Raw genomic sequence first — 18120 nt, 5'->3', positions numbered from 1 at the left:
ACATCTTCGCTTCTTCAAGAGTGCTTAAGATCCACCATGGAACCTATCCAAGATAGACCATATTCTGCACCATAAAACAAATCTCCACAAATTTAAAAGGATTGGAGTTATACAGAGTGTGTTCTCCAACCACAATAGAATCAAGCTAGAAATTGAGAACAAAAAGATAATAGGAAAATCTCCAAACATCTGGAAACTAAACAATATACTTCCAAGTAATCATTCGTGGAAGTAAATTGTTTAGTTTCCAGACATTTGGAGATTCCACCCCATTCTTGCTGGGGCAGACCTATTGTGGGTGGGGCCTTTTGGTTAGGCTGTTTCAATTGAGATGTGACCCAACCCATTCATGTTGGGTCTTAATCCTTCACTGGAGACCTCTGTGAAGAGGATAAAAGACAGTAAAACCCAGAGAACTTAGGGAGAAAACACCCCAGGAGAAGTAAGAAGGCTGCACAGGAGCTGAGAGAGAGCCACTGAAACCAGATCCAGGAGAAAAGGACCAGCAGACATTGCCATGTGCCTCCCCATGTGACAGAGGAATCCTGCATGCCAGCTGCCTTTCCTCAGAGAAGGTATCTTCCTTTGATGCCTTAATTTGGCATTTTCATGGCTTTAGAATTACACATTTGTAACCTAATAAAATCCCATTGAAAAAGCCAACCCATTTCTGGTACGTTGTATTCTGGCAGCTTTAGCAAACTGAAACAACTAATTAAAAAAGAGAAGACACAAACTGCCAATATCAGGAATGAAACAAGGGATATCACTAAAGACTCTGCAGACATCAAAAAGGATAATAAGGAATACTATGAACAGCTATACACACATAAATTAGACAATGTAGATGAAATGGACAAATTCTTGTAAGACAAACTACCTCCATTTATCCAATATTAAATAGATAATTTGAATAGCTGTATAATTATTAAAGAGATTGAATTCATAATTTAAAAACTCCCTCAAAAGAAATCTCTGGGCACAGAGAGCTTCACTGGAGAATTCTACCAAATGTTTAACAGGACTTAACAACAATTTTATAAAGCTCTTCCAGAAAACAGAAGTGAAGAGAACATTTCCCAATTCACTTATTACCCTGATACTAAAACTAGACAAAGACAGAACAAAAAAAAGAAAACTACGGACTAATATTCCTCATGAATATAGATGCAAAATCCTTAACAAAATATTAATTTACAGATTGTAAACTCCATTTACAAATAGGATTCAGCAATAATGAAAAGAATTATACACCATGACCAAATGGAGTTTATTCCAGGGATGCAAGGCTGGTTTACTATTCAAAAACCAAACAATTTAATTTACCATATTAACAGGCTAAAGAAGAAAAACGCCATGATCATGTCAATTGATGCATAAAAATTTAGCAAAATTTTATACCCATTCATGATTAAAAACTCTCAGAAAAAAATAAGAGTAGAGGGGAACTTCCTCAATTTGATAAAGAGCATTTACAAAAAACTTATAGATCATGTTTTACTTAACGGGGAAAGACTGAATGTTTTTTTCCTAAGACTGGAAATAAGACAAGGATGTCTGCTCTCACCACTATTACTTTCAGATGATTGTCAAAGTAGAAGATTACATAGCTTCAGCAAAAAATTCCTAGAATGAATGAGCTCAGCAGGATCCCAGGATATAAGACAAACATAAAAAAACAACTGTATTTCCACATGCTAGCAACTGTGGACACATGAACACAGAAATTGAAAATATAATACCATTTACAGTTGCTCAAAAAAAAAAGGAGAGAGATATTTAGGTTATAATTCTAACAAAACATGCACAAGACTTGTATGCTGAAAACTTTGCAACACTGATGAAAGAAATAAAAGCTCAAGTAAATGAAGAGGCATACCATGTTCATGGATCGAAGGCCTTAACATTATAAAGATGTCAATTCTCCCCAAATTGACATACCAGTTTAACACAATTCCTATCAGAGTCCCAGTAAGCTTCCTTATAGATAGACTAAGGCAAAGGAGCTAGAAAAGCTGAAACAATTTTGAAAACGAAGAATAAAGTGGGAGGAATCAGTCTATCCATTTTCAAGATTTATTATAGAGCTACAATAACAGGACTGGGTGTTACAGGTAGAGGGTTAGACACATAGATCAATGGGACAGAACAGAGAATGCAGAAATAGACCCACACAATATGCCCAAATGATTTTTGACAAAGGTGCAAAAGTAACTGATGAAGGAAAGATAGCCTTTTCAACAAATTGTCCTGGAACAATTGGACATCCACAAAATAATGAACCTCAATCTGAGTCCCACCCCTTATATAAAAATTAGCTCAGGAAGGAATCACAGACTTAAATGCAGAATTATAAAACTTTTTTAGAAACAAAGGAGGAAGTCTTCACAATTCTTCACATTTCAATAAGGCTAAGTTCTTAGACTTGACACCAAAAGTATGATCCATGAAAGGAAAATTGATAAATTAGACTTCATCAAAACTAAAAGCTTTTACTCTGTGAAAGACCCTGCTAAGAGGATGAAAAGACAAGTTACAGAGCAGGAGAAAATATTTGCAAATCACATTATCTGACACAGGACTGGGATCTAGAATATATGAAGAATTTTCGAGACGCAACAGTAAAAAGCAAACAATCCAATTAGAACATGGGCAAAAGACATGAAGAGACATCTCACCCAAGAGGATATAGATATACAGATGGTGAATAAGCACATGAAAAGATGTTCAACATCATTAGCCATTCAGGGAAATGCAAATTAAAACCACAATGAGATACCACTACACTTATCAGAAATAAAATAAAAAATAGTAACAACACCAAGCAGAGAGGATGAAGTGAAAATGATCATTCCATACTTTGATGGTAAGTGTATAAAACTGTACAGCCATTCTGAAAAACAGTTTAGCAGTTCCTTAAAAAACTAAACACATTACTATTATACAACACAGCACTTGCACTCTTGGAAATTTATCCCAGAGGGCTAAGACTTATAGTCTCACAAAATTCTGTGCATGTATGTTTGTGGCAGCTTTATTCCCCACAGCACCCAACTGGAAACAGCCCAAATGTCCTACAACGGGTGAGTGGTTAAACAAACAGTGGTATATCCATACCATGGAATGCCATTTAGGAATAAAAAAGGAATGAACTATTGATACACACGACAACCTGGATGAATCTGCAGAGAATTACACTGAGTGAAAAAAGCCAATCCCCAAAGGTTACATGCTGTATGATTCCATTTAGATAATACTCTTGAAATGACAAAATTATAGAACTAGCAAACAGATTAGTGGTTGCCAGGGTTGAAGGGGGTGGGGTGGGAGGGAAGGGGGTGGGTCTGGAAGGGGTAACATCAGGGATCCTTGTGGGGATGGAAATCTGCATCTTGATCACATCAATGTCAGTATCTTGCTTGTGATAAGTGTCCTACAGTTTTGGAAGACGTTCCTTTTGGGAGAAAATGGGTAAAGGGGTCCACTGGCTCTCTCTGTATTATTTCTTATAATTGCATGTAAATCTACAACTAACTCAAAATAAAAAGCTTAATTAAAAAAAAAAGTAATGGGCAAACCATACAAAATAATAAAAACCTCAACCAGGTTACAACAAGCTCCTGTTCAAAACCTCCCGCAGTTCCTTCACTTCGGGGGCTTCTGGCCCTGATCTCTGCATGGCTGAGAGCTTCTCCTCACTCAGGCGGGTGTTCAAATGTCAGCAAGGCTTCCCAACAGTCCTCTGTGTTGAGACCTCGCCTGCTCCGCCCCTGTCACTGCACCATTCCCCAATTTCATTTTCTTTTCATAGCCTTTACCAAGCGCTGCCTGTCTTTGGTTGATGGATTTTTCTTGCTCGCAGTCTCTCTGCTCCTTCCCCTCAGTGTCAGCTCCTTGAAGGCAGAGAAGGAGTCTGCCCATCATCCCTGTGGCACCTGAACACAGCGGTCACTTAAGACTATTTCTCCAAAGAATAAATGCCCAGAGGAATTACGTGTGGGGGAAATGCGCCAGAAGCTCTCTTAAAACAGATTCATTTTATAAAGCGACTATACTGTTCTGAATTCCTTTTGAAGTTGAACTTCAGAACTGGAAGCAAAAAGCACACGTGAGCCAGACTTGCCCACAGGTTTCAATGGGAGGGGCATTTGCTTCACTCTGACGGGCAGCTGTATTTCTGTGAAGGGAGTGTAAAGTCACTAATTTAACAGGGATCCTATATTTTAATCCAGGGATTTGTTCACACAGCAGAGCGGACATGATCTGAAAGGAATCCTTTAGTGGAGGAAGAAGAAACAGAGGGACAATCTATGGCCACTGTCCCCCAGCAGGACACTTTCTGAGGACAGAGCTTTGCAGCACTTTCTCAATCCTCTGAATTTCTCTGTGATCATGTCTCCAGTCTTTGTTTTTTTTGCCATGGGAATATCACTCAGGCTTGGGGAATGTTTGCCCTCACACTGCAGCCGCAGGAAATGCCTTTCTTTATCCTCCCCCTCCTCCCCCCAACTCTGGTGTCTGCGCTTGTGAGGTGTAATACCACACTTCGCCAGCAGGGTCGCTACCCCACCCCCGCCTCTACCACTGTAAGCGCTAACCCCACTCTGGAACACTCCATCCTTCCAGCCTGCCCCATCCAGACAAGGATTGGTGCTGGCCCCATCCTCGCTGCTTCCACTGCTCCCAGGGAGCAGACTCAAGCCCCATGTACCCTGGCAAAGGCCTCTTCCTTCCTCCCCGCCTTCCAGTTGTGGCTCTCAGAACTGCCCTGCCCTCTTGCTGTCTGACCCTCTGGAGAGCTGGTCGAGGGTTTCTCTCTTCCTGCTGGCCCACCAAACACCTGCTACCTTGGGATTCTGAGGCTCCAGAGACCAGGCAAGGCTCAGATAGCCTTGGGCTCCTCCTGGGAGGACAACTTTGGTTACACTGTGTGTGAGCAGGTGCTCAGGGGCTGATCTGGGAAGCTGAGCATTGCTGTAGAATTAAAAATTCAGTCTGATTTGCAAACAATTTTCAATTATCTGTGCCTGGAACATCACCCACTCATGAGCTGAGGGCAGCGTGTATGCGCCAACCTGCAGATCCTCATGCTCTTGGGGTCAGGCTCTGATAAACATTTCCTGTGTGAGGAACTGTTCAGCCTCAAACGAGCCATGGGTCAAGGCGATATGGCGTTTGGGGTTAGGAGCCAGGGCAGTGGCTGAGGGTGGCACCCAGGGGCTTCTGGGGTGCCGGGAATGGGCTGTTTCTTGATCGGGGTGCTGAACACATGGCTATGGTTACTTTGTGAGAATTCACTAAGGTCTACAGTCATGACCTGGGCACTTTTATGTATATTATACCTCAAAATAAATTTACTTAAAATACCCATAGATTAGGTTTAATTATTACACAAGATGCCTCAGTAATTTATGGAATTACCACTACAGGCTGTAGAAAGGTAAAAACAAACAAACAAGCAAAACAACCACAAAAAAACAACGAGTACACCAGATCCTGAGAACAGACCTAGCAATGCTTTTCATTAGGAAGGTTTCATAGGTAGTATCGGGTGAGAACCTCTTGGTTTTTGTGTTTTGTTTTAAGTTGAAGGAAGGGGAGTGAAGAGCAAGGGAGAGTCTGGTTTTGCTGGTGGCAGAATCGCTGAGGCTCATTATCGGAAGCCTGGCACATCTGCTCCCATCCCTGGCCGCAGTGGGGCTTGATACCAAGCACAAATCCAGCCCACAGGGGCCCAGGGACTCTCACCAAGGATGGGGCCCTAATGAGAACACCTAGTGGGACTTGCTTTGGCCCAGAGGTCAGGTGCTCCAAGGCTCAGAAAGCAGATACGGCTGTGTTGCTATTTCCTTAATGTGAGCCCTTTTGCTGACCCAAGAAAGCAGCAACTTGCTGCCCTCTTCACTCCCTGGGGGCAGCCCATGGGCCTGGCCTGCAAGGGGAGCTCCCTCTTGCCCTTTTGGTTCAGAGACTAATTTCCCCTGAAACTTTCCTGGCTCCAGTTCCACCAACCAGATTTAGGACAAAAGGGTAAGAGAGCTGGTGCTGGAGCAGCCTCTGCTCTGCCACTTACCAGCTGGATGACCTTGGGCAAGTGACCTACCCTCTCTGTGCCTCAGTTACCCGATCTGTTAAGTGAGGATAAGAATAGTGCTTATTGCAAAGGCTACTTGTGAGGACTGAATGAGGTAATGCTTATAGTGTGCTTAGAATAGTGCCTGGCATGTAGTACAATATCAAATGTATATTTTAGTTTTAAAAATAATCCTCAACCATTTGTGTCTTGGGACAATTTATTATAAAAGAGTCCTGAGGCCAAATGAATTCAGGAAATACTCAATTACTTTCATGAATTAGGGTATTCATGAAATACCCTAATTTTCTATACTACAAGGCTCTGTAGTATAGAAAACAGCATAACTGAACATCGTCCAGAGCAGATTTGCTGACACTTGGTATGTTCACTCCAGGCTGCACTGGGGTGTTAACTATTTTGAATATCATTCCTGTTGGGGAGGCTTTTTTTTACAGAACACCCTTTGAGAAGTACTGAGGATCTGGGGGAGGTCATCTTCACCACCATACCCTTGTAAAGCACGTAGGAGGCACTGGGAATGATGTGAAGGGCATTAAGGTAGTAAATCACGTTATCCTTACAGCCACTCACAGGGGTTACTATCATTACTGTCCCAATTTTCAGATGGGAAAACTGAGGCAGTGGGAAGTTAAGTCACTTGACTAGGGTCATAAGGTTAGTTGGTGGCAGAGCCCAGAATGCTGGGCTCCAGAGTCAGGGCTCTCAACTGCTCTGCTTCCCTGTCCCCTGTGCCCGTCTGCAAAGCCCTGGGGGCCTATGATGGCTGGTGGCATAAGCTCCGCAGAGCCTCTCAGGCAGGCTGGCTTCCCACAACGTTGACCTTGGCCACCTGCCTTGATGGCTCACTGAGGAATGGGCACGGTGTTCAGGCCCTCTATCCTCTAAGCTCTCCACCAGCCTATAATACAGTGCACACTGGCCCCCAGCAGGATTGATGTCTATGTGCTATTGCCAGAACCCAAAGAGATCTCTAAGAATCTAGGTGATAATAGTCAAAGGGCTGGAGTGAGGTTTTGAAGGGGTTGAGCATTCCCCTGCGGGCTGGGAATGCAGACGTCAGTGGGAATTAGGAGGAGGCCTGTGAATGAGGCGTGAATCTCAAGAGGTCAGAGCTAGGCTCATCTGGTCTCTTCTACCTGAAAAGTCTTCTCCCACGGTCTAGCTCTCCAGAAGCCTTGGAAGGATCTAGATTCTGTGTAATCAGGGTGCTGCACCTAATTTCCCTTTTACTGTTTGATTCCTATCTGTTCACCCAGGCCTGCTTAAGTCTCAGTGCCTTGGTGAAGCCTTCCCTGACTGCTGCAGCTCTCCTCCTCCTCCTCCTTTCTGAACTCACACTACTCAGGCACACCAGCTCACTTAACACTGTTTGACAAACCACCTGTTGGGGCACACATGTTCTAATTCCCCAGCTTTAGTGCATGGTCTTTGTTGGGTTACAAAGTATTCTTACTACTTTGTCCTATGTGCCCAAGTACACTGGGACATAATAGCTGATCAGCTAAAAAGCTGCCCCACAGATGACTGCAGGTGAAGCTTTAGCCAGTTGGGGTCCACTCACCACCCTGGCTACGACTGCAGAGGCCCCACCCAAAAGGCAGCATCAGGCTGAGGACCACTCAGATCTGGGTACCTCCAGCCTTGTTCTTTGCAACAATCAGTGAAAGCATCAAACCCCTCGTACCTTACTTGCTTTCAAGATCTCAAACATCAGCGGCAGGCCTTGGGTAATGAGCTCCTCGGTGTATTCTTCCTCCTGAATGGTCTTAAACTCCTTCAATAAGCACTGGATGAGAGGCCTGCGGTGTTGCTGAAAGGCAATTCGCAAAGACTCCAGCCAGGTGTGCAGCGTCCACGGAACACCTGGGAAGGGAATTGGAACCAGGGAAGAAGGAAAGGGAGAGGTGGGGTGGGGAAGGCAGAAAACAACCAAGGAAAAGGCATGTTTTCATCTGGAAGTTGGCACTTCTCCAGGATGTTACCAAATGATGAACCCAAGGGACTGGTTTTCCATGAATAGAGCCAGTGTTTCCCCCAGCCCCCAGACTTGCACAAGTTGAAATTAAAGGTCATAATTCAATTCCCTTAAGTATGGGTGTCCATTTCTGCAAGCTGTTCATACGATCAGGGGCTGCATTCTCCGACGTATAATCACTGTGTAGAACATTGGGATTTTATGCATGGTCATGCATATTACATCTTCTGGGCTCTGAGTTCACTGGTCTTCATTCTCTCCATTCTGGGGAGAGAAGCCCAGGGAGGGGAAGCATCTTGCTCAGGATTAGGTGACCCAGCCAGGCCCAAACCACGGTTTAGAGCTGGTGAAACCCATCCACAGACCTCACCATCCTCCTCTTAGGCTAGGATGAATATTTATTTACATCCAAATAAGATCAGGGTGAATTGTGCTCCTGCTCCCCTGTGTAAAACAACATTTCCATCTGCAAGTACTTCATCAGGTCTCCCTCCTTTAACAGAAATCTCTCCAGCAGCTGATTGCTGTAATCGGCTTCTCCCCTCTCATGGCGAGGCAGGGGTGGGAGGGAATGTCTCTCACTACTGTTTATAACAAGTAAACCATTCAGAGTCTTGAGCTTCATAATCATGCAAAAGAGGCTCTCAGGGCAACTGCAGAAATGTCCCACATACTAAACAGCCACCACCCAGGAGAGGCCCCTGTTTGCAGAGCCATAATCGTGGAGGCCTGTCCTTAATCCCTCAGTCTAGTTCTGTGGCTGGGGGCTGGGGGTCTGCAGCTAAATCCTGCTGTTTCCATGCCAGGGCTAGAGTCAGTGGACCAGGGAAGGAGAGGCTGACCTCATTCTCCAGACACGGAGAGGATGGCCTGGGAGCTAGCTTTCTCATGGGAGAGCCTCCCCTAAGTTTTCCTGGGAGCAGCCTTGGCCTTGAAGCTCCACAGGAGGAGGCCCGGTAAGGAAGAGGGGCCTTACCCTCCCTGTCACATAGTCTCTGCCTCATGGAATTGGAAACTCGAAGGCCAAGACTACCGAATTACTGGGAACCATCTGGGATGATTGTTAAATATAAAGATTTCCAGCCTTTATCCATCCAGACCCTCGACAGCAGAGCCTCTGGGTGTAGGGCCTGGCAATCTGTATTTCAGACAAGCTCCCCAGGTGATTCGAACTCCTGACCCAGGGTCCAGTTTTGGGAATCACGGAAAGATGATCTGAGGATGGGGGTTGGTGGCAGACAGGGTGCTGCTGTCCAAGGGGACAGTGTGGGCATCTGAGCTGGAAGCAGCAGCTCCCCGGGCCCCGGGGTGCACAAGTGTGCGTGCATGTGTGCGTGTGCGCGTGGCCTAGAGCCGGGGCGGTCACGCCGTGCCCGGGGATGGAGGGTGCCCGGACTGACCTATGCTCCTGATATCAATTGTGACATCCACGTATCCATGCTCAGCACTGTGATACATGGCCTCCCTCAGGGCTCTCAGTTTGGCCTTGCTGTTGCGGCTGGCGCACAGGGGGGGCGGGGCTGTCTCTGCCAGGTCAGTCCCCTCGGCCAGAATCTCTTCCAGGGACAGGATATCGCTCTTCTCCTTTTCTGGCTGAGCGAGCAGTTTGCGGAACACATTCCTGTCAATCATAAACCCAGAGAGGAAGACACTCAGAGATGGAACGGGCTTGGCCGGGGCGGGGCAGGTGGGGGTGGCACTTGGACGAGGTGGGAAAGTGGGCTGGGTGGGGGGTACTGAGTCCAGATGAGAGAATGACGGGACCTGCTCTGGGGTGGGGTTCTTGGAGGCTTGGGCATGGGTGCTATGTTTCAGAAATAGAGGAGATGGTAGAGCAGGAGTCCCTAAAGTTTGGTTACATAAAGCCCCAGAGAGCATTAATTGCAGTGCGGAGCTCAGCGGTTTCCTCGAATATCATCACAGGGTAAAGGTCTGGAACTCTGACCTATTAACCACCAGCCTGTACTCTCTCCAGAGTGAACTGGCTTTACTTAGATTTAGGTGTAATAAATTCCAATCAGGCAAATCTTGAAGGAAACGTAGAAGGGAAGCAACCAAACACCAGGGGTTTTATTATTTTTTAAAGTTGAGTCTTCTGCCGTCATAACAGCTTATGTGCTGCATGCTGACCCAAACTGGAAAGCAGTGAAGTCTCTTAGTGAGGTTGAAGGAGGTTGGGAGAGGACACACAAAGACTAGTCTACCGGAGAGAGGTTTACTGCACCAGTTTGGCTCTTAGCGCAAAGCTGGTGGGGCTCCGTGGCTGGGACAGAGGCCTGGGTCACCTCACAATGGCTCTTGGTCCCACAGCCAGAGACGCAGTGGGTCTGGGGTAGGCCTGGGAATCTGCATTTTTAACAAGCACCCCTTGGGACCTTGCATCTCTGGTCCATCCTAGCCTACCTGTGTCCGTGGGCTGCAGCCTGGCTGAAAGAGTTCATATCACCCTGGGGGGTTGTAGAAATTCCATTCCTGTACATGGTTCCTATCAGGGGATCAGCGCCACGTTCCAACAGCAAACTAACCAGTTCAAAATTTCCTGCAAGCCCAGAGAAGGGGTTTTATAAGAGAATAAAGCAAATATATATATAGTCACGGGCACATCAAGGGCCAGGGTGGCGGAGGCCCTTGGCCGGGGTGAGAATTGGCAGTCTTACCTACGGCGGCTGCGAGCTGGAGGGGCGTTTCGGAGTAGTTCTCCTCCCCATGCTCCACTGAGCCCTCCACCTTGGCCCCAGCGTCCAGCAGGAGCTGCAGAGGAAGAGTGGCCACTGAGACATTTAAAGGACAGGCACTGTGTGGAAGTGTCAGGAAAGGTGGTGGCTTACTAGGCACTGGCAGAAAGAAGGGTGATGCCAATGCCCTGTCCCGCCCTCTGGGTTAGTGGCCATGAGTACAGGGCTGGATGGCTGTTATTAGAGGAGAAACAGAGAGCCTCTAGAATCTTCTAGATCCCCAGACTACCCAAAGTGTGGTCCAAGGACATCAGCATCGGCATCACCTGGAAGTTTGTTAGAAATACAGACTCTCAGGGCCCACCCCAGCACTGCCGAGTGAGGGTCTGCATTTTAACAAGAGCCCCAGGTGATCTGCAAACACATTAAAGTTTCTAGAAGCACTGAGCTACAAGTCCTGCACTAAAGGGCTTGGCTTGGTTACATAAAGCCCCAGAGAGCATTAGAATGATCTCTTGGAACCACAGAAGCTTAAGAACTCTGAAGGACTTTAGGAACCCCCTGGGTCAACAGGACAAGAATCTCTTCTAGAACACCCTGGGTGGGCCTGAGGACAGTTTAGCATGATCTTGTTTTCTGACCAAGATCAGTGACCAAAGCAGCAGAGTGAGCTTCCAGGATGAATCCATTCTGTGCATTCCCTAAGATATTTGGGCTTTGTAAAGGAATAACAATTCTGTCTATGCTGGGTCTTGCTCACAGGGAATGGGCTGTCAGTACCACTGATTTGAAATGTGGGAAACAGCTGCCATCTTTATTACCTATCCAGGGCTACTGGCTCTGGGGAACTAGGGGCCTGTGCCCCTAGTCTACTTGGCATTCCATGCAGTCTACTTGCTGGATGCAGGCTAAGTGGCATTCCATGACTCCTGCCATGAGGAGGTGACCTGACATCTGTTTGGCTTTGCTTGGCTGCCACTGCTCCCATTCCCTATTTAAAAGCCCAGGATGCCACTGTGTGTTACAGATAGCATCTGTGTCTACCACGCCACCACCTGACCTCTGCTTTCTCACATCCCTCTGCTAGGAGTGGTCTGGGCATAGCGTTCTTCAGGCAGAAGCCACCTCTCAGTGTGACACGTCACACATTCAACCTCCTGAGACATTACTTTGGTTCTGTCTAAAGGATTCTCATGACCCAGGAAACAACACAGAACTACTGTGAAATTTCAACATTGCTGAGATGTCCTGCAACTCTAGTCCCTGCTCAGCATAATTCTAAGAGGGTTGAATCAAATAAAAGGAGGTGAGTTCCTGATGTACCTGCAGCTCAGGTCTCATTGCGGGGCCAGCTGTGGTTGTGGATTTGGCTGCTGACTTCTCTTTTCTCATGAATAGAGGAAGATCAAGTTTAAGATCTGGAAGGTATGGGATGGCTATTCATTGAACACCACCTCTACACTAGCTAGAAAAGGTGCAAGAGACACATTTATACGCTCAAGGGCCCTTTTATGGAGGATACTTCACCACATCTGGGAAGCTGTTTCAGAAGACACATGCCCAGGACCTACTCTAGTCTTCTTGGATCAGATTCTCAAGATATGGGATCGGTGATTGGGATGATTCTTTTCACTGGTTGGGAACCACCGGACTCTTAAGTGATCACTGGGGTCAAATCTAAAGGGAGGTAACAAGATCTCAACACCAGTCAAATGTTATGTTCATGTTACAAATAGTAAAATGAACAAATCCACAAAACAACAGCTCAGGCCCCACCCCAGGGCAACCAGGAAGAACTTCTTAGGTCTGCCACTCAGTGTGTGAGGCTGCATGTGGGTAGGTGAAGAGTTCATATTGGCTAAAGCCAGGCCATACAGATCATTATATAAAACATTTTTATTCATGTGCTATGAATGGGCTACATTTAAGTGCAATTAGCCAATATGAGTCTCTTTGGGAATTATGCATGCTGGGAGAGATACAGATTTGCAAAATGGAAGAGGTAAAATTAAAGGTCAGATGTGGATAGGGAAATACATTAATACCTGAACTACAGGAATATGTCCATGCAACACAGCAAAAGTCAGAGCCGTCCAATGGCGGGTCTCGGGGTGGACGGATGGATATTTATGAGGAGTACTGACCACCTATAAACAAATTGAGGTTATTTTCAAAATGTGACCTTCACAATCCTCAGGCTAGTATATCTGACCTATCTGTGGCTGGGCGCGTTGGCTAGAGAGGCAAAAAAGGATATTCCAGAAGGTGCCTTGGGAAATGCTGGCGATGTGGGGTTGGGATTTTCCCCTGTTGGATGCACCTCTGATGAGACACTCTCATCAGAAATGGTGTCAGTGCTGCTTGTGTTCATAGGAACAGAGAATGACTTTATCTCAGGCAGGCCATTAAAAGACCATGCTTTGGAGATTTTACCTGCTAGGGGAGTGAGGAAAGGTCTCAGTGACTTCATGTACTCTGTGCATAATCTAAAAGGAATCAAATGGATGACTTCTGATCACCTCTAAGGGGCTTCAGAGAAGCTGTAATGGCAGCTGCAATGAGCCAACTCCCCTTGTCTATCTCTCTCTTATTGTTGCTTAAGAAGGACGAAAGATAGTATGAGGTGCCACGACCATTACACCTCACACCTTTAATGGGAATTCTTGTCAATGGCAAGCCCCAGGCAAGTGGATGTCTTGCTTCAAGGCAGGGAAGACCACCCATCTGAGGGAGGGACCTCAGGGTCTGGTCATAGCTCATCCCACACTGTCCTCAGCTCATTCTTGCTTCTGGCCTCCTGGATGACAAGGACCCTTGTGCTCCTGGAAAGAGGGGCACCAATTTCCCTGGACACATCACGAGTAAGCAATCTGACATCAGTCTTTGGGTCTGGAGGTGTCAAAACACCCCAGGTTGAGAGGGAGGAGGCGGGGAAGATGAAGGCTGGCTCCCTGCAGGATTAGTGCCCACGCATGGTTTTTCTCCCTGGGGCCACATAACCACGGAGCCAGCTTCACTCAGAGCAGTTAATGTCCACTAAGTGCCTGCCGGGGGGGACAGCCCTGAGTTGGGAGGCATGGGCTGGGCTGGAGGGGTGGAACAAAGACCACCCACCACCAGGACTCAGAGCTGAGGTGCCCTTGTGAGGTCCATGCAGCAATCAGGGGTTCATATCAAGGGGAAAAATATCCTAAAATACTTGAAGTTTACAAACTCTAAAATGCTTCTAGATCCCAAACTAAGTCTATTCCCTGTTTTCCTCAGATGAATACAGAATTCACTGATTACAAAAGGAAAAAAATCACACTAAGTACTAAAAGTACAGGGATATCTAATTTGAAATTAAAAAAAAGGTTTCCCACAGGGTTGCTGAACTATGACTGCAGGATGTCAGTCTTCCCAGCCTCTGAGGCAGCCAATATCTGGCAGCCAGGGACAGTGGGTCTCCAGGACAGCAGAGAATGTGGTAAAAAAATGGGCTTTCACTATAACAAGCCTTTGGGGGAGGAACTAACATGAATGAAGTCCCAGACATATGTCAGGCACTCTCTGTATATATTCCTGTCAGCAACTCTATGAGATGGGTTTGATTAGTCTCCCCATTTTGCAGAATTGGGCACTGAGGCTCAGAAAGGTGAAGCCACTTGTGCAAGCTCTAAAGCAAGTCTCTCTGATGGTGGTGGTTTCAGAATTTGAACCCAAGTTCTAACGACTGTGAGTGTGCGCTTCCCACTATACCACACCGCCTCAAGGAAGCTTGGAGATCAGTTTTATGATCTGTGGCCTCAACTCAGCCAACAAGGCAAGCCGATCAGGGTTTGGTGAGGGAGGACAGAAGGTGTGGGGGAGGTAAAAAACCTCAGCCCAGGGACATGAGTGGGCCAGGGCTTCCCATGCTTTGTTTTAGGCAAGAGAAAGGGCTGATGGCTCAGATGGGCTCTTTCTGCCCCAATCCCAGAAGTAAAGGATCAACAGTAAGAATTAGGAACTCTGCATTGCTGAGCTCAGGAAAAGCCAGGGCTCGCACAGTTATGTAGGTTGTATTCAAACAAAACACCCACAGGGCAGCTTGTCGGAGCATGGCGGGGCCGGGCCTTGGGATGGACCAAATCTGTCAGCTGGTCTTGCAGGGGACACAGTAACCACAAAGGGCCGAGGGACGGCTTATTTGCGGGACTGAGTCCCTCAGCCCCGGTTCTTGGGAGAAAAGGCTCCCCTCCTCCTTGTTTGCCTTCCCCTTGGGACCATGAGGCCTCAGGGCCCTGCGGCCCCCTGCACCCTCACCTCCACATTCAGGTCAGCTCCGGCGTCCAGCAGCATCTGAACCATAGCCTCGTCCCCACGGACGCAGGCGTACATCAGGGGGGTCATGCCCTGTGGTGAGTTAAAAACCAGAGAATGGAGAACATTTACAAGGTGGCTGTGGCCGCTCAGTGATAACAAACCAAAAATCTTACTTGTGTTTAGGAGACTGTGTTTGTGTTCAAAATCCAGCATTAAAAAGATAAATTTGCAGCCCATCACACGTAAGGCCCAGATCCTCCAGACTCTGAAAACTAGAATGGAGGCCAGGAGGGATCTTTAAGTCATAGGGTTTCCATTTGTTTGTTTGTCTTAAGGCACAAAAGACCTAAGAGTGTTTGCTAAAACAAATGGGTGGTTTCAACTTACAGCTCTTAGGAACTTTCTGGATTCTGCAGTATTAGTTATAGGCTTCTAACTGGTAAACATTGCTTCCTTGACATTTTCTTTTTCACAATGTACTGTCAGCCTTGCTGTATCTAAGCTGCCGGCCAGTGTTAAGGGAAATTGGATGTCTCTGGGCAGGGGGAATCCTCCATCATTGACATCTGGTTTGACGTTATCATTTACAATTAAAAGGCAAGCGGATGAGGAATGGCATTCCAGAATACTGTTTATTAGAAATGCAGCCCACAAATGACAGAAGGAAAGGGTAGATTTTTCAGTAAACAGTGTTGCGCAGGTGGCCATTGGGAAAACATTCAAGTTATGGTCTTATCTCACATTATATACCAAAATAATTTCTAGTTTGATTAGAGATACATACAAAATTAAAAGCATAAAAAATGAGTAGGAAATATCTAGATGCTCTCTGGGTCAGTTTCTAGGCATAAGAACAATGGAAGAAATAAAAAAGAAAATCATTATAGCGTTGATGACAAATTTGAATGAACAAAATGAAAAGGTAAGCAATAAATTGAGAAATAGTTGTCACATTATAACAAAGGGCTATATGCCTAATATGTAAAGAGCTTTTGGAAGTGAAGAAGAAAAACAGTAAAGCTTCAGTGAAAGCAGGTGAAAGATAAGCAGGTGAAAGATAGGAGAAGCATCGGTAGCTGGAGGGCTATAGAAGGAAACAAAGTTTCTGGGAAAGTCCTTTGGGATCCAGCTAGAAGAAAGGCAGATGCATTTGAACCACTATTTCTACTTTAAAGAGTTGCCTCTAATAAAATAATCAGAGATTTGTGCAAAAACTTATGTAAATAGGTCTAGCCCAGCATTATAGATAAAAGTAATTAGAACATATTCAACAAAACATGTTTAGTTGAATAAATAATATGACTATTTTATGTTGTCATTGAAAGTGATTTTCTTAAAAAAAGAATATTTAAATGATATTGGAAGGTATCTTTACCATAAAATGTTGCAAAAAGCAAGATAAAGTAAAATCTCTATTTTGTGGTTTTATAATGTAAATGTGTCCACATATATGTGTATATGTATAAGTGTATGTGTATTAGTTCTCCTTGATGTTGCTAAAGAAAATGATTAGCTATAATTAAATGAGTCCCTGCTATCCTCTTCCTAAAGCTCATTGCATGAACTGTCCATGAAAGAAGCAGCCCTATCTGTCCCTTGTGACTTTCCATTGGGATTCACATTGAAAACTGCTGTTTGTCTTCTCTGTCCATGCCATTTTCACACACATGGGGTGTCTTCCAGATTGACACACGAGCCTCTGACAATACCTGTTTGCTGCCTCCCAGGGTCCCTCCAGGGGATGGGCTTTAGTGTAGGTTCAAACGTACCTAAAAGTTTGGTGAAAATATGCCAAGACTTGTTCTGTGATGAAGTAACAGACAGGGAGAGAACTAATTTATCCACACTGGAAAAGGACTGGAAGGACATAAGCTAAATATAAATGGTGATTATCTGGGTATGGCATTATTTCCTTTCTGGATTAGGCATTTTTTTTTCGATTTTCCATTTTAGCTGCAATAATCATGTGCTATTTCTATAAAGATGACGAGGGTATTTTTACAAGATATTTAAAAAACTTAAAAAAAAAAATCCATCAAGTTACCAGCAGGGGGCGCACTCTCCAATCCTGCAGGACGCTTCACCAGCTGTTTGTCCCAGCCGTGCTCCTGAGGATGGGAACCAGTTAAAATTCGCAGACCCTGTACCTGTTCGCTCATGGCGTTGATCCCATCGGGCCCCAGCAGAGACACCGCCTGCTTCACCAGATCCGTCCGCCCACAGTTCAGCATCCGGAAGCCCAGGTCCTGCTTAAACTTGGCTTCGATGGCCACCGCGTCCAGCTTCCGAGAAGCGCAAAAGCAGTCGTCGGCCCTAAGGGAGGAGAGAAGGTCACATGGGCCCAGCAGATTCCCCAGACCGTCCCCGAGGGCCACAGGCGCTACCTCGGGAGCCCCGAGGGTACTTCGCATTTGCTCTTCATAACAGCTTCCTGGGCTCCGGTTCTTACAAGACGGCCCCCTGGCCTCTCTGAGCCTTTTTCCTTTACAACTGTGCTGATCCGTCTTGGCTCTCTGTGCTCCCCCAGCACACGGGGCCAAGTAGAACAGTGGCTGATGCTGATCAAATGTTTACCAAGTGCAAGGCACCTGCTAAATTCTTTATGTGAATTAATTCATTTAATCCCCACCCTACCCCATGACGAAGTACTACCATCGCCATGGGGAAAGGCGCGCCAGGGACTTGCCCAAGGCCACCCAGCCAGTAAGCGGTGGGGCTGGGACTTGAAGCAAGGCAGGCTGCGTGGAGAGGCGGCCTGGGTGACGGCCGGCCACCTGCCCCCAATCACAGCACAGACGGTGTGCCTGCTTCCCTGCCCGGCTCTCTCTCTAGGCTGGGACTTGAGGGGAGGGACCTCGTGTGCTCTATGTGTCTGCATGTCAGAGCCAGGCAGTGTGCAGCACACGGAGGTGTTCCAAAATGTTAGCTGAATGAACACAGAATGTGCAGGAGCAGAGAACTGGCAGGATGAAATGAGAGAATGGATGAGGAACTGTCACCAGCCAGGGTGCAGCAAGAAAGAGGTGAGGCAGTGGGGTGGAGAGGAGAAGCAACAAACTCAGGAGGTGAAGAAACTCAGCTTGTGGAGG

At 46.2% G+C, this 18120-nt stretch overlaps 1 protein-coding gene across 3 annotated transcripts in view; it reads right to left on the bottom strand.

Moving 5' to 3' along the window:
- ABTB3 (ankyrin repeat and BTB domain containing 3) overlaps positions 1-18120 on the bottom strand; it is a 337545-nt gene that overhangs the window by 30118 nt on the left and 289307 nt on the right. For all 3 annotated transcript variants that reach the window (XR_013179246.1, XM_077168628.1, XM_077168629.1), the window contains 7 exons: positions 17179-17344; positions 15032-15121; positions 12793-12894; positions 10730-10823; positions 10476-10611; positions 9473-9693; positions 7782-7960 (listed from right to left, as the gene is read on the bottom strand). Coding sequence is in view for 2 of the 3 variants with exons in the window: in XM_077168628.1 (XP_077024743.1) it covers positions 7782-7960; positions 9473-9693; positions 10476-10611; positions 10730-10823; positions 12793-12894; positions 15032-15121; positions 17179-17344 (988 nt within the window). In the remaining variant the exon portion in view is untranslated. The remainder of the gene's footprint in view (positions 1-7781; positions 7961-9472; positions 9694-10475; positions 10612-10729; positions 10824-12792; positions 12895-15031; positions 15122-17178; positions 17345-18120) is intronic.

Source organism: Tamandua tetradactyla, chromosome 7, assembly GCF_023851605.1.
Source record: "Tamandua tetradactyla isolate mTamTet1 chromosome 7, mTamTet1.pri, whole genome shotgun sequence".
Lineage (NCBI taxonomy): Eukaryota > Metazoa > Chordata > Mammalia > Pilosa > Myrmecophagidae > Tamandua > Tamandua tetradactyla.
The sequence above is the reverse complement of the archived record's forward strand: the minus strand, read 5'-3'. Positions and strand labels throughout refer to the sequence as shown.